The sequence below is a fragment of the Lactuca virosa genome, chromosome 1 (assembly GCF_052849685.1).
Source record: "Lactuca virosa cultivar CGN04683 chromosome 1, Lactuca_virosa_CGN04683_v6, whole genome shotgun sequence".
NCBI lineage: Eukaryota > Viridiplantae > Streptophyta > Magnoliopsida > Asterales > Asteraceae > Lactuca > Lactuca virosa.
In genome coordinates, this window is record NC_136426.1 from 288,333,698 (window position 1) to 288,360,943 (window position 27,246).

At 38.6% G+C, this 27,246-nt stretch overlaps 1 protein-coding gene across 1 annotated transcript; it reads right to left on the minus strand.

Annotated features, from left to right (window-relative positions):
* Positions 1-10,533: 10,533 nt before the first annotated feature.
* LOC145167011 (eukaryotic translation initiation factor 3 subunit D-like) lies at positions 10,534-13,163 on the minus strand. Its single transcript, XM_079086088.1, has 2 exons — positions 11,349-13,163; positions 10,534-10,773 (listed from the first exon to the last, which is right to left on the minus strand). Exon 1 carries the CDS (start codon positions 13,085-13,087, stop codon positions 11,366-11,368), a length of 1,722 nt encoding a protein of 573 aa, XP_078942214.1. The 5' UTR covers positions 13,088-13,163; the 3' UTR covers positions 10,534-10,773; positions 11,349-11,365.
* Positions 13,164-27,246: the final 14,083 nt, after the last annotated feature.

Here is a 27,246-nt window from a genome sequence, read left to right on the forward strand (position 1 = left end):
TGGTAGAAGCAGCCAGATCTATGCTAAACTTTGAAAACCTTCCTCTATACTTTGGGCCAAAGTAATGGCAACGGCATTCTTTGTCCAAAGTCGAAGCATTGTATGTAACCGTCTCAACAAAACACCTAATGAGGGCCTCAACAATCGAAAACCGAATGTCCGATTCTTTCACATTTTCGGGTGTAGATGTTTCGTGATCAACAACAAGGATCACCTTAACAAATTCGCACCAAAGTCAGATGAAGGCATATTTCTTGGCTACTCTACAAACAAGGTGGCATACAGAGTTCTCATTAGACGCACGCGGCTAATAGTTGAAAGCTTCGATGTCAAATTCGATGACTATTACGTCCGCAACACTGCCCCTTCAAGCGAAACGAAAGCAATCATGGAAAGTGATCTCCCAGTCTCTTCGGGTCCTCTTAACATAGTTGAAGTTAACTATGAAAACCTCTTCGACGCTGTAGAGACTGCTCAACTGTCTGAAATTCTTGTGTCTTCGGAAGCTCAGCAACAACACGCTGAAGTCTCTGGACCCTCCATCTCTGATGATTTGTCTCAAGGAACTTCCACCTCGCCGGTTAAGGGGGAAAGCAATTCTCCGGCTCTTATGACAACCATCGAGGTTCCAGTACTTGAAGACGTAGCTCCCGCCTCTATCCGCAGAGACTCTAATCCATCAAATGCTTCCTCTGATTCAGATGAAGAAGAAAATATTTACACAAGAACTGATTCAAGGGTTATCACGCATTCTCTATCCCAGGGGGAACCATCCTCAGTTCAAGAGGGACTCCCATCTGCAATCCAGGGGGAACCTCATTTTGATCCGTCTCCTACAGTCCAAGTCCATGACACATCTGCAGGCTGCTCACAAGTCAAGGGGGAACTGCCTTCTCCCACCGCAGAATCCTCAGACCTGGTTGACATTCCTTCCACCGCAGTTGCTGATCATCAACAATCCCACTTACATGTCTGGACAAAAGAACACCCTCCAGGTCAGATCATCAGAAACCCATCTGCAGGTGTACAGACTCGATCTTCTCACGATCTTACGGACCACTGCCACTATGCAGCCTTTATGTCCGCAGTCGAGCCCCGATCCATCAAGGAAGCTCTTCTGTAGCCTGACTGGATCTCTGCCATGCAAGAAGAATTAGCAGAGTTTGAAAGAAACAAAGTGTGGAAACTTGTTCCGAAGCCCAAAGACCACACTATTGTAGGAACATGATGGGTGTACAAAAACAAACTCGATGAATCCGGTGCGGTTATTCGTAACAAAGCAAGGTTAGTTGCAAAAGGGTATAGTCAATTAGAAGGTGTTGACTACGATGAAACATATGCCCCTGTAGCCAGGATGGAAGCAATATGCATCTTCTTAGCATATGCGGCTCACAAAAAATATCAAAGTACATCAAATGGATGTAAAAAGCGCTTTCCTGAATGGTGAATTGAAAGAAGAAGTTTATTTGCAACAACCTCCAGACTTTGAAAGTCTAGAGTTCCCAGATTATTGTTTCAAGCTTGAGAAAGCAGTTTGTGGTCTTAAGCAAGCCCCGAGGGCATGGTATGAGACTCTCTCTGAGTTTCTTGTCACGTCCGAATACAAAAGAGGAGTGATTGATCCTACATTATTTAGAAAGGCAAACGGTAATCACCTTATGCTTGTACAAATCTATGTGGATGATATCATTTTTGGATCAACAGATCAAAAGATGGTGGATGAATTTGCAAAGCTCATGACCAACAAGTTTCAAATGAGCATGAATAGAGACATCAATTTCTTTCTAGGACTTCAAATAAAACAAGTTCCTCAAGGGATATTCATTTATCAGGAGAAATACACCTCTGAACTGCTGAAGAAATACGCAATGGACAACTGTTCCTCTGCCAAGGTCCCAATGGCCTTCGGATATAAGATATCTGCCGATCCTTCCGGAGAATCAATAGACCTCAAAACTTATAGAGGAATGATTGGTTCTTTGATGTACCTCACCTCAAGCAGACCAGACATTGTCTTCGCAACAGGCTTATGTGCAAGATACCAAGCCGATCCAAAAGTATCTCACATGACCGCAGTTAAGCAAATCCTCAGATACTTGAAAGGAAGCAAAGCTCTAGGCCTTTGGTATCCCGCAGGGAACAACTTCATCCTTCAAGCATTCACTGATGCGGATCATGCCGGATATAGATTGGATTGAAAAAGCACTTCAGGTGGTTGTCAATTTCTTGGAGGAAGACTGGTAAGCTGGTCTTCACAAAAACAAAATTGTGTCTCTTTGTCTACCGCAGGAGTCGAATACATGGTCGCAGCGAGCTGTTGTTCTCAAGTCCTTTGGTTGAAAACTCAACTGATGGACTACGGATACGGAATGTTGCGGATACCGATTTATTGTGATTCAAAGAGTGCGATAGCGATTTCTCATAATCCTATTCATCATTCAAAGATGAAACACATTGAACTTCGGTACCATTTCATCAAAGATCATATACTCAAAGGTAATATTGAACTAATTTTTGGTCCATCCCACAAAGAGATTGCGGATGTGTTTACAAAAGCACTTGATGCAACGAAACTCAACAGTTTTCTACAAATGTTAGGGATGATGAATATGGATCCACAATTCTTCTTGAATTGATAGGTACCGCAGACCTCTTCTGGTCTCCGTTGCAGTCCTAGTTAAATATATCTATCATACATGGTTTCAGTATACTTCGTGTACCGCAACCATATATCATACTTATATTTCCTGGGTTCTTATTGTTTGTTATTTCTGATATTTTTTCAAGTGTTCTTCAGTTTATACTACCATAGTCGCATGACCATCCACCGCAGTGAAGAATCAATCTGCATTGATGAATCAGTCCGCAATCACATTGAATAAACTCTCCTGAACTACTTCATAAATTCTTTGGAACATTGTGTGCTATTTAATATTTCTCATTAAATAAAAACTCTTCATATTAAATTCAAACATTTGTTTTGTAGCATACAACGTTTCAGTTCTTTCTCAAATAACCTTTTGGTGTCAGACCTATTTTAGGGATAATGACAAATAAACCAGTTTTCCATAAAAGAAATCTTTTAAGAAATCTTTTTCATTAAACTGTCCAATCTCCTTTACAAAAATCATTTTAGAGATCCTTTGCCCCACATTGTCAAATCTGTTCCAAATTCCACCTTTATTCAATGGATTATTGACCCTCGCCACACATTCTCCAAACGTGTGTAAGTGGGCCTGACAAGTCATTAAATGCTCTATTTTTGGAAAAATAAAAAAATATAATAACTTCTATATAATTTATTGTATCAACGGTTGATAATGATTAAAACCCAAGGGTTTTTATCATTAAATGCCATAGATAGGGTGAATTCAATATCTGTTTGGAATCCGAAACTATAAAAACCTCTTTATCCCTCCCAAGGAAGTTTTACGCTTGCTGAACTCTAGACGATCTTCATCTTCTTCCTCTTGCAATCAAACGCTTTCTGCAAGTTCTTTAACTATTTTCAAAATGGTGAAATCTGGAGTATCCAAGAAGCAATCCAAAGCTTCAGGGTCAGTGCAACCCACTGGTTCTGAATCCACAACCAAAAATCAATCACAAGCAATTGCTTCGAGCAATTTTAGGGCAATTTTTGAAGATCATCCCTCCTACAACGAATCAATTTGTCTGATCATCAAGTTCTTACCTTCACACCCTCTGTTTGGAGCATTTGACTCATTTACTGATGTTGTTCCACTTTCGACTCTTTTCAAATGCCAATTCTCAACGTTTCGCCCAATCAACAACCTACAGGAAGTTCATCTTAACCTAGTTGATGATTCTTTGGTCATCTCGACTAAAGACAAATTTATGAATGATATCAACCTTCGTGTTCATCCGTCTACAAGGTGTTACACTCCAAGCATGAACGACATTGTCACTTCACTCTATCAGATGGGCTATCAAAAGAAACTCAAAGGCATTGGAGAATTCAAGAAGAACCAGTTGCCTGCAGTCTGGAAGTTTCTTTGTCACTTCATCATCCGAAGTCTCTCTAGCAGAACCGGAGGAACTGACAACATGGGCCTGAAGTTGCTTGAACTTGTGTGGAGCTTCTTCACTGGGAACGACGTCAACTACGGTCAAATCTTATGGGATGACTTCCTTCAGTATATTCCAAAGGAGCATCCGAGGGCATGCGCAACAGAACTCACATTTACACGCTTCTGGTCCTTGTGTATTTCAGACCTTCATCATGATGCAGGAATCAGCATGGGCAACGACATCAACTTCTTCATCACTCGTGATCTTAAAAGGTACGCACCCTCTAAAGATCAATCTATCTTTGGACCTCAGAGACGTTTACCCATATACTTGTTGATGTCTGTTGGACTGGAAACCAAAGTAGTCACAGACCATATAGAGGCTACGGAAGGTATTGACCCATATCTTTTTACCCCGCCTCTACCCAGTCAGTCCATCTTAGCCTCGACAAAACCACATCGACCAGTGAGTACCGCAGAACAATCTACCACTACACGGTCAAATCAACCCTTAGCTCAAAGACAAAAGAAGATGGTATCCTCAAAGAAAGCCCCCCACCGCAAGTCAAAGAAAGTTAAATTTTCAAAAAAAACGAAAAGCAGTTGTGTCAGATGAATCCTCTCCTCATCCTCAAAACTCTCCTGTCCATGTTGAAGAGGAATCTGACAGTGACTCAGGACCAACTCTTGTTCGCAAGAAACGGAAAACAAACCCAAGTCCTAGCCATATGCGCAACCAGACGGATACCGATGTCTCTCAAAAGACTCAGGTGGTCCTTGGGGTCCCCGCAGACCTATTAGCTTCAACCCTCCCCAGCCACTCAGATACAGTAAGTGTGTCTGTTTCATCTGATCATGGAGACTCGACCCCAACTGAATCCCAAGAGGATCTTGTTGGTTCCAAACGCCCTAAGGTCTCCAGGGCTTCCCATCTCCATTTTTTGAGGAACAGGAGTTGCGCTCCATACTTGATTATGTGATCCAAACACTTGATACACCTTCCCAACCGCAGGGCAATTCTTCAGCCCTAGCCAGAACTGAGACGGGGCCAAACTTGACTACAGGTCAAGGAGACTGAGGAAGCTCAGGAAATCCTACTCTGCTTACCTTACAATCAGGTGGTTTAGGCATGGTGAGCACAAATGTGCAAGGATCCATGAACCCGGGGGACACCCCGGTGCAACAAAAAGGATTTGACGGATATGATTCTGATGACTCTTGGATTCAGTATAACCCACAGACTGAATCTGAAGTCAAAAAGTGTGAAGCTTTCAGAAGGGCATTCCAGGCCCGCAAAGATCAGCAAACCAAACAACAGCAACTAAAAGAGCAGGAACTTAAAACAGTTGCCAAGTATTGGGTGGATGCGATCAATAATGCAAACACAGTGGCCACAATCCTTAAAGTTCAAGATTGGATAACCTCCATGGCTGAAACCATCCAGAAAGCTCAAGCTCTTCAAAGTGGCGCAGGTCCCTCAAAGCCCACTCAAACTGTTGAAATTCATGCATCCAACGAAGACGGTCCCGCAATAGAGTTCAGCTCCGGACCAACTTTTGGTCTAGATGATCTTGATATGACTGAAGTTAATCAACCACCTCAGTCAAATAACTTCATGATGGTGTATAATGATGAAGATTCAAGCGGCTCTCAGCACTCAACTTCCAAACCAAAAGAGAAGAAGAAAAAGAAGAAAATGGTTGTTACTCGTAAGGAATTTTTGAGACTTCAAGAAAAGGTTGATAAAATCTTAGCCGCAGTATCAACCCCTCCCCAAACCGAAGATGCCGGTCCTCAGTCTATTGCTGAAAGACTTGAACGTTTAGAGACAAGAGAACGCCTGGCTGCTGAACGACTATCGCTCAAAGTTGAAATGGGGATTCGTGCCCTTGACAACAATAGAACAGCAAACCACAAGGAATTCTTAGCCGCTGCTGAAAGACTCATTCAAGAGGTCACCGCAATCAAAACAGGACTTCAATCTGTGACTGCGGACCAGGCAATACAATCCAAAAAGCTTGTTGAGGAAACTCACAACGCTTACGAGTCAACCATTTCAGTGCTCCAGTTAACGATCAACAATATTCGACGCTCCCTGACCGTAAGCTCTCATGGTCAGGAAATCCTCAAGCTAACCACAGACATTCATCAGTTGCGGTTCAACACAAAGATCCCTGATAATCAGCAACTATCTGATATTCTGAAGTCCTAATTCAATGATGTGTTCACAAAGATTGATGGACTCCGTCAATGGTTTGAGGATCAATAGGTTAATTCCTTAAAAGGGGGAAGTGAGCACTCTGATCCGCAGCTCCATCAATCTCGGGTCATACCATACTTCGGTCCATCTCACTTCGCTCCAAAACAACCAATTGCAACCCCTGAAGCTCACCCATCTCCAATTTTAACTACGGATCGATCTAAACCTCCTACTCCGATGCCTTCTCCTCAAAAATCTCCTCTGCAGATTCAATTGAGAAACATGAATCTCCTCCTCGCCAAGAAACCCCACCTCATTTTAGAAACATGGCACCAACTATGTCTTCAGAACACTCCGATGACGCCCCCGCAACGGAGCAAAGGAAGAAGGACTGGAAAGCGGCAAAGTTCGCAGAACAAATTTGGAGAGACCATGGGTTCGACACTACCATGGATGAAACTCTCATTAACTCATGGGTTAATCCAACCCGCAGACTTCTGGATGATGACTACAAGCCAGTGCTGACATACGCTGAGCCTCCGGAAGATGGCTACTGGGACATTCCCATTTCTCCAAATGCCATGTTTTTCACAGTTTTTGAACCATTTGACGTAAGTCTCCCTGATGATCAAAGACTACCTCTGGAGTTTGAACGTCTCAACAAGTTCCATGGAAAGCATGGATCCAAATTCGAGGACATATGGTCAAGTGATAGGCCTTCTGGAGTCAAGAACTACAAGGTCCATAAATTCATGAAGTCAGACTTCATCCAATACACGTTGACAAGAAGAGGTTGTGATTACATCCGAACACAGGCTGACTTCCCGTGTATGAATCCGGAAGAAGTATTCTTAATCGCAAGAGTGTTTCAACTCAAATCCGAAAAACACTCCAAAATGAAGATAGCGTATGAAAAAGCTTGCGAGTACCTACGATGCACTGTATGCGATTTTGATAAAATAGATGCTAACATTCATCCGGCCCTGGTTCAGAAGTTCAACCTTCCTCCAATTGATCCCGCACAAGTCTATATTGAAGGTTATCAAGAACGTTCTTTAGGTGCAACCAACTTCCCAGAACTGGGAGTTGTGTTCAAAAGAGTTAATAGTGATGTCAAGTACTTTATTCCCATCACTGCCATGCACCGCCTGACCCGAAGGCAACTAGAAGTCACTCTGACTTCGGTTCAAAGATCAAACCACACAACAGAAGAAGTCAAGTTCAAGATCACTCAAAGAATCAAATGGATGGGAGAAGTTAGAAAATTCTGGTGGCTGCTGATAAAGTTTTTGAAGCTCAACAAGTGAGAAGGTTAAAGAGGTCACTTAGGGGGAAATTGTTGAAGCAAGAAGTGACCCTCTTGAACCTCCATCCGAAGTCACCACTCTACCGCAACATTGCTGCTTCTACCGCAACGTGAAGCGAAGATGTCACCTGCAACCTTCTTTCCAGAACAAAGACTTAGTTTTTTTAACTTATGTATTTACTATGTTTTGTCCAGTGTACCTTGCATGGACACTTCTTTTAGTCTTTGTTTATTTCTTCTGTAACTTTCATGGAGCTCTATAAATAGAGTCTTCTGCTTCAGTTTGCAATACACATCTTTCTCTCATCTTATCTTATCTGTCATTACTTTCTTACTATACTTAAATCTCTTATCTAAATATCATAATCTCTCCTCGGAGCAAGTCACTCTTGACTTAATCACGTTAAGTTGATCACACTTATTAACTTGGTTTGATTGCAATCCTTGTTACGAATCAGCTTAAGTGTTTACTTGATATAATACTTGTTGTCATTTATATTTCATTATATTTTTGCATCTGATTATCTAACTCTATAACTCTAACACATTATTCTTGAGCTTTATGATCCTTTGAGATTAACTTGTTCCGCAATATATAACTTATTCTAACGTTTGTTCAAGTGTGTTTCTCAAAAGTTTTTCTCTCAACAGTATTATTCAAATGATAAGTTAAGATAAACTGACCATAACTACTTGGAAAGGAGTTGAGCACCATGTCATTGATAAGCTCCTTGACGAAGTTCACATTGAGCTTCCCTAATCTTTCTACGTGTCTCTGCATCTTTTGCACATGAACACACACAAATTCCTATTCTTTCAACTTGCATGCCATTTGCGTTTGACGACTTCATAACGCTTTTTCCTCACTTTCTTGTGGATCATTTAAGAAAGATCCAAATTCATTTCATATGACCAATAGTCCTCATAGAAATTTTGAAGGTCAGGTGTCATGGTTGCAATCATAATGCAAGTGACCTTAGTAGCGTCGTCAACACGTTGATTATATTCAGCAAGTTCCTCGGGAGTAGCGGTTGCTTTATCAATTTCAGGAATAGGGTTCTCGAGAACATACTCTTTGTTCTCGTAGTAAAGCGTCATCTTCAAATTTCGCATCCAGTCCATATAGTTTGGACCAGTAAGCTTCTATTTTAACAGAATTGACAATAGAGTGAAATTATGAGTGGGTGAATGAGGAGGAAGATCACCATTTGCAGACATCTAAAATAAGAGATAAGATTATAGTTAGTTGATTCAACCCTTAATATTTAAACCAAATTAATATTTAAGGTTAGGATCCATAAATGCAATTAGAAATTAAGAAGATGAATGTCGTAATCTAATTGCGAATTTATTTTAGGTAGGTAACACACTTTGCCAATTTCAATCTAACATGAAATTCCTAGATCTTTTCAGATTCATTGAACTATTCAATGGCATGTTTAATCTCAGATTATGTTATTCGATTTGTGATTGGGATGCCGAGAATTACAAACAAGATTTGAATAACCATGCAAACTCACGCGACACACGCTCCATTAACAACCATAAGTTTCGAGTGTGTACCATTATTTCAACTTTGTAGTCCCACATTAGTATTCAATTTAACCACGCACGCTCCACTAACGACTCACAAAGAAACAATGTGCGTTTTCATGGATTAACATATAATTTCACATTTCTCTTAAAATAATTAGAGTGAGATTTTATATAAGATACCACGGCAACATCATTATAATTCAGAAAAAAAAATGTTTTCACATCTTCAATCAACACGATTTCTGCAAGAGATACATCAAAGAAAATCAGGTCAGTACATTTTCAATCAACACTAATAATGATTTGTTTTGGTTTTTACCATTGTTAGTTGTTTGTGCATGTGTAATCGTGTAATGATTCTTCTTTCTTCCTGTTTGAATTTCTATAAAGTAATGGTTGTTAAACATTCTGAAGTAGCAATTTTATGTAATGCATGTAACGATTTTATGTTATGTAATATTGTATTTCAATGATCTGATACTAGAAACACCTAAAAAATCATATATGATCCTGACATTTTTTTTTAACTACTGTGCAGTCTTTTATCAGTGAGACTTTTCTACAAAATAAACTATAAATATAGCTTTGTAGCTTCAAAAAGAATCATTTTATACCATTGTACTTTATAACAATCAAAGGTAATCCCTCAAAGGGTAAAACTGTAATTTTTATCCAGAAATATGGTTTTGTTGGTTTAATCCAAACAAAATGTTGTAAATTCTCCCGTATAGTGACCTTGTCAAAAGGGTAAACCTCATCATAGACATTGGGTCAACATGAGTAGATAATTCATAATATCCTCAAAGTAAGGAAAGTAAAAAAGAAAATGATAACAGTCTCAATTGTGGATTTTCATATTCTTACTCCATGGTCAAACACACGAGCATTAAACATGACCTAGTCAAAGCAAGAATAGTACTTGTTGACATGCTTGATGATGAAAAAGATTGTTGGTAAGAAGAACCAAAACAATAGACATCTTCGCCAATGATCTCATCTCATAGTCAAACAATAGTCGTAAGACCTTCCGAGTAAGGGAAATTATAGATAATTATCACTTTTTATTGCACAATCAAACACATAAGCACAACTTACAACGTTGTCAAAGCAAGATGAGTGAGTTTTGACATGTTTGATGATGGAGAAAACGGTTTGTCAATTTGACCAAATCAAAACAATGGTCTCTCAACATCTTTAGTTGTTGAAATAGTAGGTTCATCAATGTCGATATTTATTCATACAAGTGCACTTAGTTTTTATCATTTTACTTTTTAGTAGCCACAAGGAGAGCAAATATTTGCACATGGTTGATACGCTCTTGCACTATACCAATTGCCACATAAAAGGGACATGTCTAAAGTTACTATTTCTGTAATTCTAGTTAAACAAACAAAAAATATTCCAAGAGTTACCACGAGAATAAAATCGGACTTGAAAATAATTACTAACTCCAAACATTATGATTATTGTAATGGAAAATGCATATCTAAAAATAAATTCCAAAATCCCATTACATATGAAAAGCATAAATATCACAAACTTTAGGTCCTCATAACAAAAACTTGGGCAGAATCCCAGAAAGACAAAAGATTCAAAACAAAGAAAACACATTAAGTCAACTTTTTTCATTTGAAGAAATCACAATTACCCTAAAAATGGAGTTCCCAGCTCAAAGATGATGACTTGTATGTTTGGTGGGTTACCTAAAAAGCAAAATAAAAATATTTAATGGTAATGATCATGAGCATATATTATATATTTCAAACAGTAAGACAATATCATATGCAAAATAAGATTTAAAAAAAAAAAGCAAAATTCAAAGAACAAGTGAAACATTGTTGCATAAATTGGTAAAACTGTAAAACATTGTAGCGTACATTGGTAAAGAGTTTGAAACAATGTTTGCATTAATTGGTATAACAGCAAAACATTGTTGTATATATTAATGTGAAACTCTATAAAAAACATCAAACCCTACAGATATCTGCACATGCTGAATACATACATTACAAAGTTCAAATTTTTCATTAAGCTTATAAATTTAGCAACTAGATCATAATCATCTCTTTTATTTCATTCTCAATAGAAATGATAAAAAAAAGAGCTATTTAAAGGTTTTTCCACTGTTTATATGACCAATTTCATCAGCAATTCAAGGGTCTTTTTTTAAAAGTTTGGTCATTTTACCAATTTATGCAACAAATGTTTCAAAAATAAGCATTTAACCCCATAGAAAGCAACTGATTCAAGCAAAACACATATCATAAAAAAGTTATACCTTCAGGCTTCAACTTTCTAAGCTTCAGCTTTAACCTCCTTGCTTTCCACTTCATCTCCAACTCCATTTTCAACAACAGAATCACCATTTTCAACAGGAGGCTGAACCTGTTCATCTTCAGGCAAAGGCTCTTCAACATAATCATTCTCAAAAGCATCTGCAGGAACCTCATAAATTCTGACTTGAGGCTTCTGTGGATCCTTAACCAACACATACTTTCCTTCACCCAACTTCATACACAAATCAACAATAGACTTCACAATACCCCACATGTTTGAAGTGTTCAAATTAATCTGCCCAGCAAACTCCTTCGGTTTATACCCAACAACTGCTAATATGACATGATTGAAATGATCACGAGGATGAACCCTAGTCACATACCCCAATTTCATCATGTCAGCACTAGCAAGAATGGCTTGAGCAGTCCATTTCGCTATCTTATTAGCGTTATTCTTCAATTCAGTAGCTAAAACTGCACCCCTTTGAGTATCTAACTTCCTCCTCCAGTCAACACCAGAATATTTGGGATCGAATTCATTCAAAGCATTCAATGTCAAGAAAGATTTCTGGTTATTGACATCGATATAGCTCTGAACCTCACAACGAACAACCAAATTGGTGTCATTATCAAGCTTCCATCGTCTATACCTATACCCAACAGATGCAACTTCTTCTCCTTCACTTGCAAATGGGTTTGGCTCCTCGAATGTTAACTTATTCCCATCTCTCACCAAAACTTGCTGTGAGAAGTTCTGGTTGATGTAGGCAGCTTCAACAGATAAAGAATGAGCAGAATTGATGTCATCTTTAGCCTCGGGTAGAGGTTCCTGAGAAGTTTCGTTAACTGATAGCAAATCTAGCTGTGACCCATCTCGTTTATCGAAGAATAACTTGTTGCCAACACGCTGAACTACTATATCCCATGAATAAACTGACCTAGGTGCACACATTAGCGTCGAGAGAATGGAATCAGTAGCAAACACCGTTGCTTTATCCTCATTCGCAAGTCTACGAATGATGGGGTCATCAGTGGTTGTGACTTTGAAGAAGTTTCTGTTCTTGAATCGCTCCAATCGGCGCTCGTTCTTCGGTGTTGTTCTGTCGTAGGTTTTGTCATACGACTCTACTGAACCGCAGACAAGTAGATCTTCGGGTTCAGGGACGTTATAGGATAGTTTGGTGAACGTCGAGAAAGGGATCTGATCGAGCATGTTCCATTCCGGTTGGATGTCAACTGATGATTTGAACACCGCCGCCTCACGTCTAGGGTTATTACCTCCAGACCGATTCGCATGGTACAAACGGTCACGGCGAGCACGTTGTTTTTCTGCTTCACGTTTACGTGCTTCCACCTCCTCGTCACGGCGCTGCGGGAGCTGGTTACGGTTGTTCTGGAAACGCCACTTTGGACCAAATTTCGGGCGTGGTGGGGGTTTGCCATCAACGAGGCGGAAAGTAGAGTCTTCGTCGGCGTTGAGGCCACCGCCGAACGAATCGTCAGCAGTGAAGTCGAAGGCGGAGTCGGCCGGATTATTGTTGCGATTGTTCTGTCTGTTAGGGTTGTTGTAATTGGATCGAGTCCAGTCGGCGATACGGCCGAGTTTGTCTGAGCGAGAAAACGGGGCAAAGGGGACGTTGACGGAGTGGTTGGGGAGGATGGGGACGGAGGAGTCGGTGGATTCCATTGGACCCCAGCCATCGGGGTTGAAGGGTACGTCGCCGATTTCGAAGCCTACCATGGTTTTCCGATTTGCGTGTGGAGACTGAAAGAGTGAGATAAAACGTTTGTGGGGTGGAAGAAAAACCCTAGCTGCGTTTATGCCTGCTGAAGCTTAAATTACCGTTCAGCCCTTGTTGGAAACTTGGAATCCGTATTTTACTCGAAAACAAATAAACCCAAATATGTTTATCTAATTCTTTAAAAAGTACTATAATATTTTTTTAAGTGATAATATCATAAAAATTCTTAACTTTGTAACACTTGAGTCTCGGTTATGCTTTTCTCATACCTTGATTGGTGGTTTTAAAATCCAAGGAAAGGTAGGAGTGAAGATCGAGCTTGAAGGAATTAATAGCAAAAATCTGAAAAACAGGTGTATTGAAGGTGTGTGGCTCCGAGGCCCATGGGTTGAATGTCTTGTTAAGATTTTAAGGACTATTTAAAGGTCATTAACCCCTAAGGTTTTTCATTTTCATCCACTATCAACCCTAGAACGTCCCTTAAGAGAAACTCTAGCCTCCTTTGAGTGTTGTGAGCTTATCATTTCTCCTTGAACCACTTGTGGTGCTTTTCTTTTTGGTGAAGGAATACAGAAAGGTGATGCTTGGGATCTTGAAACTTGAAGATCCTTTCATTCTCTATACTTTTGGACCTCTGTAAGTCACAAAGATCCATGATTTATTGTGTTTCATCGTTGGATCTAAGAGTATTTGGTGTTTTGGTCCATTTTATGAACAATTGGTCCTTTTATGGCTTCATTTATGGAGTCCGAAAAACTCCATGATCTTAGAATCATGTTTACTTTAGATTTGACCTTTTTAAGAAGCTTTGAGTGCTTGCATGTGTTCTCGTTGCTCCATGCATGAAGAAAGATGCATTCTTGCATTTTTTGGAAACTAGGATTCTAGATCTTGCTTGTTTTGAGCATCTTAATGGATAAAGTTGAAAATTGTATCCATTAATACACTACTGAGAATCAAATTTGACAACTTAAGCCTTGACTTAATGGATTAAGTCTAAAACCCTTTGGTTATAGACCTGGACGCGGCGCATCTTTTGGAGGGTGTCGGGGCGCTTTTGATTTATTTAGAGACACGTATGTTATTTATCAAAGCGCGATTATTTTGGCATTTTCTAGACGCGGGGTGCCGTGGTTGGGCAATGGGTGCCTCAGACTTTTCAGATTTTTACTTTGTGAGATTTTTTACCTTTTCGCCAAGTTTAACTTTGGGTCAAACTTTAGGTTTGACTTATAGAGTAAGTTTTGGTCTCTTTTTGGTGTTTAGGTGGTTCATGAGACCGACCTTTGCATTTATTTGCGTGTGGTTGTGTTTTCCTGGATTTTGTTTGAGGTGAGTTTTTCTCATTGTATTACTTATAACATAGTTAATATGACATGATTGTATTCTTAGCTAGACCAGTAGGATCTTTCTTGTTGCTTGTATGTTTACATGTTTCATTCGGTTGAAACATACATGTTGGGTTGAAACAGACCTGTTCGGTTGATATATACATGTTGGGTTGAAAAAGACCTGTTCGGTTGATATAGCCATGTTGGGTTGAAACATACTCGTTTTGTTGAAATAGACTTGTTGGGTTGAAACAGACCGGTTCGGTTAATATAGATGTCGGGGTTAAAACATATTCGTTCGGTTGAAACAAACATGTTGGGTTAAAACAGACCCGTTAGGGTTATGTAAAATTATTATGTGTTGTATATGATATTTTAGGGAACTCGCGAAGTTTTGGCTTATAGATGTGGATTAGGTGTTTTTCATGTACTTCTTCTGATCATGGGAAGGCGCAGGTGTGACTGTACACCCACCCATCAGCAATTTTTATGTTTTGAGACTTTCGCAATGATTTTTATTTATACACGGATCTTGGATTTGGATTATGGTTTTATGAACAAATGTTTTACCTTGATTATAAATTTATGAAAATGGGTATTTATCTTATTAAAAATGAATTTTTTATTGTGGAAATTTGGGACGTTACAAGTTGGTATCAGAGCCTTGGTTTGAGGGATTTGGATGAACATTCGTGTGATTCCAAACTCAACCTAGGATCTAAGAACTTTTACAAACATTTTCGAAAAGGAATTTAATAAAAAGGAAAAGTGATGTGATATGTACAATGAGTCGGAGCTCAAAAAGGGAAGTGATTCCAGAAATATCCATACTTGATATATATCTACTGATATGTTAATTGTTAGAAATACATGTTAGTATGTAGGCTAAGGATGGAATTGCAAGATAGAACTGTATGATCTTTATGATGCCTTGTTTCCTTAAATTTTGTTTGGTATGTTCTATTTGAAGTTCATGCTAATGTTACTGGATGTTAAATGAATGATTTAGAGTTGTAAATAATTGGTATTATATAGCCTTAGAATTCTTGATTCGACCTTATTGTTTGTTCTTGTCTGATAAAGGCCTTAGGGTAGTGACATCTATTCGAGTGTTTATCTTATCCTTGATTATGTATGGCTTGCATTCACGAGATGACTAGCGATATTAGTAGAGTCTTTACATGTACAAGCATTATCAGGATGCCTTAGCTATATGCATAGTCCATGGGAAGCCTCAATATTTCATCACTTTCACATGCAATGTAAAATGGCAAGAATTAAGATGGTGCCTTCAACAAATTAATTGCACGAGTGCCCAAAATATATCTGACATAATTGCAAGAGTATTCCAAATGAAGGTTGAGGCGTTCATAAAACAGTTATTGAATGCATGATGCATGGTCTGTGTGGCCCCTCGAGAATGAACTCCCCATGTATGTGCGAAGTCACGTGCTCAAAATCTTTCCCAAAACCATACGAACATAATAAATGGTTTGACAAAGTAGGATAAATTCACTATAAAAGATCTCCAGGTGGTCATCAAGTTATTAAAAGCGGCATTCCTCTTGATAATTTTTATGTTTTCCCCTACAATAAGATACGTTGTGGACGCTTTGAGGCTCAGATTAATATCGAGTATTGTGATTGGAGCATGATGATCAAATATTTGTTCAAGTATATTTCTAAAGATGTGGATTGTGTTTGATTTGCAATTGCTAAAACATTTGAACCTCGACTAGCACCCATCCCCAACAAAACGAACCAATTAATGAAATAAAAAACTTTGTTGACGGGCGCTTTTATACTCATGTGTAACAACCGGTTATTTCGGGTCAATAAAAGTCAAAGAAAGTCAAATAAAAGTCAATTGTTATAACAAAAATCAAATAGTTAAAATTTAATAATAAATTATACCCCACTTTAAGGGTTTTCGGTATTGGGAATCAAATCCCATGGCTAGACCAAAATCCCATTAGGACCGAAATCCCTCCCTAGATCGAGAACCCTCTTAGCCGAGGACCCCACTTGGACCGAGAACCATGCGAGACCGAGAACATCCCTTGACCGAAATCCCTCTAAGCCAAAGACCTAGTTCTCGGTGGGGACTTTAGACCGAAATCAAAGTGATTTCGGTGAGGATAAGGCCGAAATCCCAAATTTAAATGGTGGCACACATTCCAAAGTGATAAAATACACATTTCAATGCAAGTGTCTGTTGGAACCTGAAAGCGAACCTCTAGCAATCCTAAGTACATATTCCGAAGGCTGTTGGTTCCGAAAGAAGATATGATCCGGAACCTGTCCGGAGCTGAAGAAAGGGAGTGAAGAATTTTAAAGAAGAACGCATTCAGGAACTGATCTTGTAGTCCGGAATGCTTATCGATCCGGAAACAAACTTTCATCTCCGGAACATCACTTGTCCGGAATGAAGTTAATTTGTCTGTTATGCATTTATTACGTTTGTCTTGTATTTTGATGTAACGTTTCATAGGACTTAGTCTAATGTTGATTTAGGACAATCAGAATGTCAGAATTATATCTTTTGTCCGGTCCTATGTAAACTCCTGAGTTAATTCGCTGTAACATTCTCTCCTTTAAATAGGAGCATTCAATACAAGTCAACTACGGATCTTTCCTCTCATTTTTGGCATTTACTCTTATTACATTTAAACATTCCTCTTGTTCCTCATTTATTAACTTTACTCTGATCACTATTCACTTGTTCTTAATTAATGTCTTGATCATTTTGTTGAATTGATTATCTAAGACTTGACTGGTCTTTCCAGTTTAGACTTGAACATCCATTATTAAGCAGACATTGATATCAAGCATTCATTCAAGGTTTGAGTTCTCAAACCTTGTCTCTGCGCATTGATTTTGTTCTCACAGTGTCAAATCAATATTACCCCATATATATATATATATATATATATATATATATATATATATGATGGCCGAAAACCCCTTCCATTATCTCATTTCCAACTTCAAAATCCCTTAACATTTGTTCGCAAAACTCATACGAATACCTTCACATCTTCATAAATTTCTTCAAATCTTCATAATTTTCCAAGAACATCTTCAAACAATTCCCAGGAAAACTAAATACTTCAAGTTGATTCTTAGGAATATTGTAAGTATTCTTACATAAGTTAGTGTTATTTAACATTTTAAATGTTAGTTTATCTAATTCATACACGGTATTATTGTTAAAACAAATTAGGATACGACTATTTACACGTGTACTAACCCGAGGATAATCGTTATCACTTCTTATCCAACCAAGAACACACACTCGAGATGAGTTCATACCCCTACAGTTTTCACGATTTTTATATGTTTTTAGGGGGGAATGCAAGTAAAACACAGGAAAATTTGTGTTAAAATACAAACTGTTACATTTATATTTTTACAAAATATAAATATACATATGGATACATGTTTGATTACAATAAAACTTTAACCCTTTTGTAACATGTCGAGAAAAAAGGGTATAATTATATAAACGAACATATATAATTTTCATTTCATTTTATTATCATGGCAAATCTGATAATAGTATACAAAAGGTTCACTATTTCAACGAAACATTTATATAAGCTATAATAGGTAGTTTATGAGACATACATGCTAATTTACCGTTTCAGAATATAATTTCAAAAATAATTATTTATAAGCCTAATTATTTTATACCATGTAAACGGATGATGCATACAATTACAAGAAAAGGAGTTTTCATCATACTACACGTAAACAATCAATATGGCTTTGTGAGACACGTCTTCAAGTACTTATCTAAGTACCAACGAAAGTCCTGAATTATAACCAGAATCTCCCGTAAGAGAGCGAGACAATTGTGTATAGATCTATATTGGACTGACAATCCCGCACCTAAACTGTTAGCTACAGTTGGACCGGCAGGTCTGGGGTGACAAATGTCGTTACAGTTCCGTCGCCTGAATAACGTCGTTCAGGCCAACTAGTCGCATTAGTATGGTTATAATAACTCTCAAGGGATATTAACAATACGTTTGGTTACGAATACATACGCGTCTTCAAATGGATTTATGTATTTAAAACTACATTACATTATTTTCTAGTACAATACAGTTTAAATTTCTGGAAACATACATTCAAAGAATTTTACATAGATACAACTACTGTACATTATTTCCCAGTAAAACACAATTTACATTTCGGAAACATGCATTCAAATAGTTTTATAAAGATATAAAACTACACTATACTACTACAAAGCATAACAATACTTATACATTTTGGTCAATGAACATTTAAGACTACATTACATATAAAAGAAAATATTGGATTTTCTGGAAGAACATACTATTATTTTCAAGGAACAAAGACGTATATTTCTCATACAAAATGCTTATGAACTCGCCAACTTAATTGTTGACACTCTTTTCAAAACCACTTGTATTCTCAGGAAATCAGTAGACAGGTACCCACACAGGTTTTGGTGAAGACGGAGCTTAGTATTGTTATGTCTTATATTTTTGTTGTATGCTTTTGGAGTCAAAAAATGATTCAAATACAATGTAAATATTAAATTATCAATACAATGTTTGTAATGCTTTGATCTCTATTATGCAATTGTTATGATACTGTAATGACGTCATCCACCCCCGGACGTTTCCGCCATTTACTCGGTTTGGGGTGTGACAGATTGGTATAAGAGCAATGTTTATAGTGAACTAAGTATATCAAACCATATAAGATATACAACTATAAATACAATGGGGTAAAAAGCTCTGACTAGAAGTAGACTTTTAAAATATAAGTATTTTATAAGAAGTATACATACATGTATACATACCAGAAAGAGTATCACAGTAAGAACTATATAAAAGTATTTAGATAAGTTGGACGTTGCGGTCAAGCCTAAATAGTTATGTAATCATATCTAGGATAAATATAGCCTGATCAACTATATTTATTTGAGATACGACCAACATGTGTTTAGGAATAGTCGTGGTGAACAACGAGTCTAAAACTTACCAACCCTATATACCAAGAGACATGAAGAATCAAACACTAAGTTTAAAATACTATAGGAGTATTTTATGACACTATAGAACTATACAACTGGACTTTTCATGTATCTTATTACAGCTATCCTTGCGTAGTCAACATAACTAAATAGTTAAGACACTATGTTTCGATAATGCTTGATTCATAGCCATTATCGAAGACTTATCATTATTCCACTTTTACACCTTGTGGTAGAAAGATGCCACCACGTAAATCAATCAGGCGTGTCAACAACACACCACCAACTCCACCACCGCCACCACCTCCTCAGATGGACAGTGTAGTTTTCCAAGTTGTGGTAGCACCCGTTGTGGTAGCCGCCATGGCGTAAATCAACACGAACGGTGCCAGTGGGCCAGGAAGCGGTACCAATAATACTAGCCAAGGAGATAGCCAGGGACACCCAAGGGAATGTTCGTACAAAGACTTCACCAATGGAAAACCAAAGTCTTTCGATGGCACCGGAGGTGTCATTGCTCTAACACGCTGGTTCGAAAAGATAGAACCAGTGTTCGAAATCTGTGTGTGCCCAGAGGGAAGCAAAGTCAAATTCGCATCATGCACATTCATGGATAGAGCCCTCTCCTGGTGGAACGGTTATTTCAACTTGTTGACTCTCCTAGTAGCTAACGCCATGAGCTGGGAAGACTTAAAGATTCTGATGTTAGCAGAATACTGCCCGAGGGGCGAGGTACAAAACCTAGAGCAAGAGCTCTAGAACCTGACGATGAAGGACTCTGACATTGCAGCTTACACTGCCAGATTTAGCGATCTAGCAGTGCTATGTCCCGGGATGGTCACCCCAGAGAGTAAAAAGATGGAGCGATACATCTGGGGACTATCTCCCCAGATTCAATGAAACGTGATATCTGCGAACCCACTTAGTTTTGACAGTTCTAAGCGCTTGGCACAAACACTTGTGGATCATGGAGTCCGTCAGGGCTTCATGACAGCCATTCCCGAACAACCCAAAGAAAGTGGCAACAAAAAGAAATTTTGGAACAAGAGAAAGGGCCAGCAGACACAAGAGCCCACAAAGAAGCAACAAACAGTGGCAGTTCACGCTGCTATTGTTCCTGCAGCTCCAACACCCGCCAAACAATATGCTGGAACTCTTCCAAAATGTAACCAATGTAACTACCATCACACTTGTTGGGTCAAAATATTGGTTTATACTTTGCTTTTCTAGTTGATTGTAATTTTATGTAATATTATATGTGTTTACGGTCAGTGTTTACGGCTGTAAACAGGTTTACGACCGTAAACCCTGTTTACGGCCCAATGGGTGTTTACGGCCGTAAACCCATTATTGGGCCCATATTCCCCAAGTATATATATAGGTGTTAGGTGGTTGAGGAGGGATTGATGAACAGAAGAGAATGTACGGCCAAGAGAGAGAGAAAGGAGTTTTAGTGTGTGTAAGTGTGTGAATCTTGTGTAAGGAACTTAATTCATATCATCAATACATTCAAGATTCACATTATTCTTCTTCTCATTCTCTTCTATTTGATCTGACATCATCCGTTTGATTGGGATTCCGCACCATCAAACGGATCTGATTGATACACAAGCAGTTTAGGGACTTACAATTGGTATCAGAGCCTAGATTGTATCAGTCAATTTTGTCAGATCTGGAGCTTATTTGATCTTATTTTCGAAATAGTTTTGCATTTTTGGATAGATCTTTGCAAAATAAGGGGGTTTGTTCTTCGCGTTTTTCATAAAAACGAGTTTTTGATCGAGTTTTGGAGCAAAAAACGGCAAAAATCGCTGTTTTTGGTCGTAACCAGCAAGGGGGTGGCGGCCAGCAGCTAGGGTTTCCGAGGAGTTTACGGCCGGAGTCGGAGTTTACGGCCGGAAACGGTTTACGGTCCGAGGCCTCGGAGTTTACGGCTCCGGAGTTTACGGTCCGGAGTTTGCGGCCCTCGGAGTTTACGGCTCGCACGTGTTCGGTCTCGTTTACGGTCAGCAGCATCCTCGCACCTCGTCCTCGCATCGCATCGCATCTTCGCCTCGCACCTCGCATCGCATCGCGCCTCATCCTCGCAAGCAGCAGCCTCGCCTTCGCATCTAAAAAATAGGAAGAGTTTTTGCGCATGCTAGGATTCGAACTCACGACATCTACTTCATCAGCCCTCCGCCTTACCAGTTGAACCAACACATCACATGCTACAAACCTTCGCGATTTAATTCATAAACACTCCCTGTCGCATCCAGTTTCGAAATTTTGTCATTTTTAGCCCAAAATCAATTTTCTTTTATTTTTAAATTACATTTTCAACCCAAAATTTTAGATTTTAATTTTTGACTTTTAATTTTGACTTTTTACTTAAAACTTTGACTTTGACTTTTAAAGCTTGACCTTTGACTTTAAACTTTGACTTTCTCGTTTAACTTTTAAATTTTCAAATTTAGCTTTTCGGTTTGACTTTTAAGTTTGACTTTTGAGTTTGACTTTTTAAAATTTGACTTTTGAGGTTGACTTTTGAGTTTTTAGTCAAAGGGCATATTTTTTTTAAAATAATAATAATAATAATAATAATAATAATAATAATAATAATAATAAATGAGTTTTTCAAACGTTCCAGTCAATGAAGTTTCATGTAATCCATCTTGTAAAACTACGATTAAGTTTCTTCGGGAACAAATTGATCTATTAAAAAGAGAAGTTGAGGACCTGAGATATGAAGAATATCAACTCAGGAAAGGACAGAAACCCCTAAAGGCCTAGTTAGAAACAAAAATAAAGGACTTTAAGAGAATTCAGCAAGAATACAGTGAAAAATGTGAAAATTATGATTATATCAAAAGACTGAATGATGAGTTAACTACTGAGCTTGATACATTAAAGAGACAATTTGATACTGCAAATTTTGATTTTAGAAAATTTGATGGATCAAGCGAGGTAGTTGCCAACATGATTGATCATTGCATGCAGTTCAAACGAAACCAGCAGAAGGGTTTAGGATACGATAGTGTACCTCCTCCTTATAATCATACATATCAGTATCAACCTTTGTCTAAAGAGGAGATTGCCAACGAACCATTCATGGTTTATGGCAAGCCATCTAGTTTTGTTTCAGGAGGATTTATTAATGTTGAAAGTACTAACGTTTCTACTTCCCCTGCAGATCAATCCTTAGATCAGTCAAAGCACAAAGTTGAAGGATCTGTTTCTGATAACAAAACTGAGCCTGAACCTGATGTTTCTGTTTCCAATGAAAAACCTTATGTTTCTGATATTAAAGTTGATGATACAGCTTGTGATGCTTTTGATGCTTTTGCATCGGATCATGTTGAGTTAAATTTTTTTGACATATTTGATTATTTGTTTGAAAATTCTGAAGTTCCTGTTTCTAGCACATCTACTTCATGTGCAGGTAAAGTAACAGAGGATGAGAACAAGGAGAACACCATTGAACAAACCAACATCTCCTTGAACTCTGAATATGTTGCTTTGAACTCAGCTTCTTCTGATCAACCTGCTGTTGAGAAATACAGTCCACCAATTCCAGTGAAACAGAGTGTCTGTTGTAACTGTGCGTGTGGGAAAAGCAAGAGACAAGGCAAAGACACGCCACCAGGGGCAGGAAGAAACAATTTCCCAGTGAAGAAAAAGACGTGTTTTCACTGTGGAACACCTGGTCACATTGCCCGAAACTGTCCAAATCGCGCATACGTTCCCTACTACGCACAAGGATGGCAAAACGCGCCAAGAGGGAGATATTCCAAAAGAAACCCCTCAAGGTCACGTTCAGACAATGATGACTGGAATGCGCAGAAGAGCAAGAATCAAACTCCAATGGACAAGAATCAAAATCCCAAAGTCAAGAAGGAAATGCCGGCCAAGAAGCCCAATCCAAGAGATGCTCCAGTGAAACAAAGACCGGTTAGGTCAAAGTCATCTCAACGGCCGACATCAAGATCAAAAGCAAGTACTGAGCCACCCATCGGATCGGAAAAGAAATGGGTTAAACCCAACTACAAATGGGTTCCAAAGGCTCACTCTTCCAAATCAACTAATGATTCTAATATTTCTACATCTTCTGTTTGTGATAAACAGGACATGTCATGGGAGAATGTATCTTGCGTAGATGACAAAGGTCGACCCAGTTTCAAAATGGACTGGGTTCCAAAGACCAACTGATCCCGCTCTGTGTCGGAGCAGCTATGGAGGCATATCATCAGACTTCGGTTTGTTGTTAGTGGCTGTTCCTGGCACATGATAGGAGGCATCTCTCAACTGTACAACACTCAGAACATTGTTTGGGAGTATGTGTCCTTTGCGGGAAAGGAAGAAAGGAAGAGATCACAAACGGGGTTTGTGCTTAATGACATGAAGGATTTTCGGATCTGTTCTGAGATTACGCGTGCTGCTCTCAGACCTTCTAGATGCAAATTCAATCGGTGAATTACGGTTTGCGTTTTCTTCTCTATACTCCTGAGGTTTTCTTAAGCTGATTCACTTTAAAGACTAATTTTTGTTTTAGGATAGTTTAAATTTGCTCATTTACTTTCGTTTCTCTCCTATGCACAAATTTAGGGAGATAAATAAAAACAAAACAAAAAATTAGAAAATTTAAAAAAATAAAAAAAAAATCAGAAAATCCAAAAATATGTTGGTTATGGAATGTGCTTGCAGGTGATGTGTTGGGAAGTGATATAATCATGTGATAACAGGCAATCGAAATCTGTGTAAGGGACTGAATCTGAATTGTCTAGGCTCTGTGTTCGATGCGCTGGTAGGCACGAAAGATTAAAATGGACTTGACTAGGCATTAATGAACTTAAGGAATCTAGAGACTTGAAAAATCTTGACCTAGATAGATCCATTTAGCCTGACAATACGACGCTCAGATAGGTTGAGCAGGGAGATATACATGATAATCCACCGGTCACACTAAAATAATCTGTATCTAGAACCGTGGTTTAACTCTTCCTCGATGTACGGACTTTGTCCTTAATTCCGGTATTGATGGGGCGACTGGGGAATTCCGATAAAGTAGGTCTGTAGGAAATTATTTTCTTGCTTTCTTTCTGTTAGTCATATGTTGCCTCCTCTGCGTGATTGAAATACATCCGACCTGGACTGCAACATATGCAATTCTATTTCTCTGCATCTTCTATCTATGCAATTCTTCCTGTCTGTTAGTCATATGCTGTCTCTTTTGCGTGATTGAAATACATCCGACCTGGTACACATCATATGCACCATTCTACTTCTCAATCCATCTAAATCTGGTTAGTCATATGTTTCACCCTCTGCGAGATTGGAAGAGATCCGACCTGGGTGTATATCATATGCATTCTAAATCTGACTTCTCTCATAATAATTGTCTGCTCACCTAAAGTAAGGAGTACTTTGGAAGTTCCTAATTATTAGGGTATGTCAGGAAGCGGGAAACATGTTCTAGTACATTTAAAATTGAACAATCACTAGGTTGTCTGTAGATCTCGCTGCTCAATTTAGGTGGACAACAATATCTTTGGTCGTCGTCAGCTGAATGGTCCTTAAGGAATATTATCTAGGAGCTTAGGATCACATCGTCTTGTCACTTATAGTATGTCCTAATTTTGTCACAATCTCTCGTGTTTAAGTGGACCACAATACCGGCGATTGACAAGATCTATTCATGAAGGGAGAGGTACTGATAAACGGATAAAGGCTGTCTAAAAACTTTGATCCCAAATCACTCTTAAAGTTAGATATCATTTTATTTTTGTTAAATTTGTTCATAGTTTCTTCTAATTTAAATATTAGGGGAGAATTAAAAATTTTAAAAACCAAACAAAAATCAGAAAATTAAAAATCCAAAAATAGTGTTATTTATGTTTTATTTCTTTTTCAGAAAATATGAAAAATCCAAAAATATTGTGTGCTAAAATTTTCTTTTAGTTTTGTTTTGTCTTGAATAGTGAATTCAGGTAAAGATGAAACTCATGGAGTTTGTGTCGAAGATTTCTGAGCCAAGGCTTTATCCGTGATCATCGAAGAATTCTCATTCGAAGGAGCAAGAAATGAAGATTATTCTTTCGACATTCAATCTTTCAACCCCAGAAGCAAGGTGAAGCTGAAATTGAAGATTATGTGACAGATTGCATTGAAGCCTCCTCAATCAGTCTGTTGCTATCTTGAACCTGCTGAAGTGATCCAGAATATTAGTTCTTTCTGATATTCTCTCTGAAGATTCTCAAGCTGAAAGCGCTATCTCTCAAGAATCAGTACAAGAAGCCTCCTCACCCAATGTGCGTTCAATGTCAAATTCTGAAGAAAAGCCCAACTGCTCAAGATGAAGTCATTCATTGAAGATTCATCAAGTTCATCTTGAAGTTGTGAAGAATTTGAAGATTAATGCTGAAGCCAAGCTCTCGATGAAGATTGACAAGAAAAGCCAGCTACTTTTTAGGGGGAGCTTGTTGGGTCAATTAAGAAAAGAAAGCTATAAACCAAGGGGGAGATTGTTGGGTCAAAATATTGGTTTATACTTTGCTTTTCTAGTTGATTGTAATTTCATGTAATATTATATGTGTTTACGGTCAGTGTTTACGGCCGTAAACAGGTTTACGACCGTAAACCCTGTTTACGGCCCAATGGGTGTTTACGGCCGTAAACCCATTTACGGCCGTAAACCCATTATTGGGCCTATATTCCCCAAGTATATAAATAGGTGTTAGGTGGTTGAGGAGGGATTGATGAACAGAAGAGAATGTACGGCCAAGAGAGAGAGAAAGGAGTTTTAGTGTGTGTAAGTGTGTGAATCTTGTGTAAGGAACTTAATTCATATCATCAATACATTCAAGATTCACATTATTCTTCTTCTCCTTCTCTTCTATTTGATCTGACATCATTCGTTTGATTGGGATTCCGCACCATCAAACGGATCTGATTGATACACAAGCAGTTTAGGGACTTACAACACCGGGGCCTGTCGAGAAATGTACTGCAAAAAATTGCAACAGGAAGGGGCACACTGCCCGTTTATGTAGGACTCCGACACAACAAACCACCCAAACTGCTAATGTCGGGGTGAGACAAGCTTGCTATGGATGTGGTAAAACTAGACATTTCAAGAAGGATTGTCCAAAAGCAAGTAATACCGGAGGTATGGGCAGAGTTCTAACAATGGGGCACGAGGAGGCCGTGAATGATCCTACCGTGGTTACTGGTAAGTTCCTCCTCAACAATTCATATGCATGCATACTTTTCGATAGTGGTGCAGAGAAAAGTTAAATTTAAACACTTAAACAAAATCCCCAATCACTAAAAGACACATTCACCATAGAAATGGCAAAACGGAAAGGCAGAGAGCACTAACGATATATACATAGGATATACCCTCACTCTAAACAACTATTCTTTCCAAATCGATCTAATGTCGGTCACAATAAAAAGTTTCGATGTCATCATTGGCATGGATTGGTTAAGTCCTCACCATGCCGATATAATGTGTTACGAAAAAGCCATTCGCCTTAATCTACCAAGTAACAAAACCCTCATCATATATGGCGACAAACCCGACATGAACCTTCAAATCATTTCCTGCGTCAAGGCCCAAAAGTATCTTCGCAAAGAATACTACGCCTTCTTAGCTCACATGGTGGATAAGAAACAAGAGGTAAAAGACATCAAAGATTTTCCCGAAGTCTGTAACTCCCCCGACATATTTCCCGAAGATATTCCAGGAGTACCTCCTGAACGCCAAGTCGAGTTCAGAATCGACTTGATTCCCGAAGCTACCCCCGTAGCCAAATCCCCATACCGCTTAGTGTTGGAT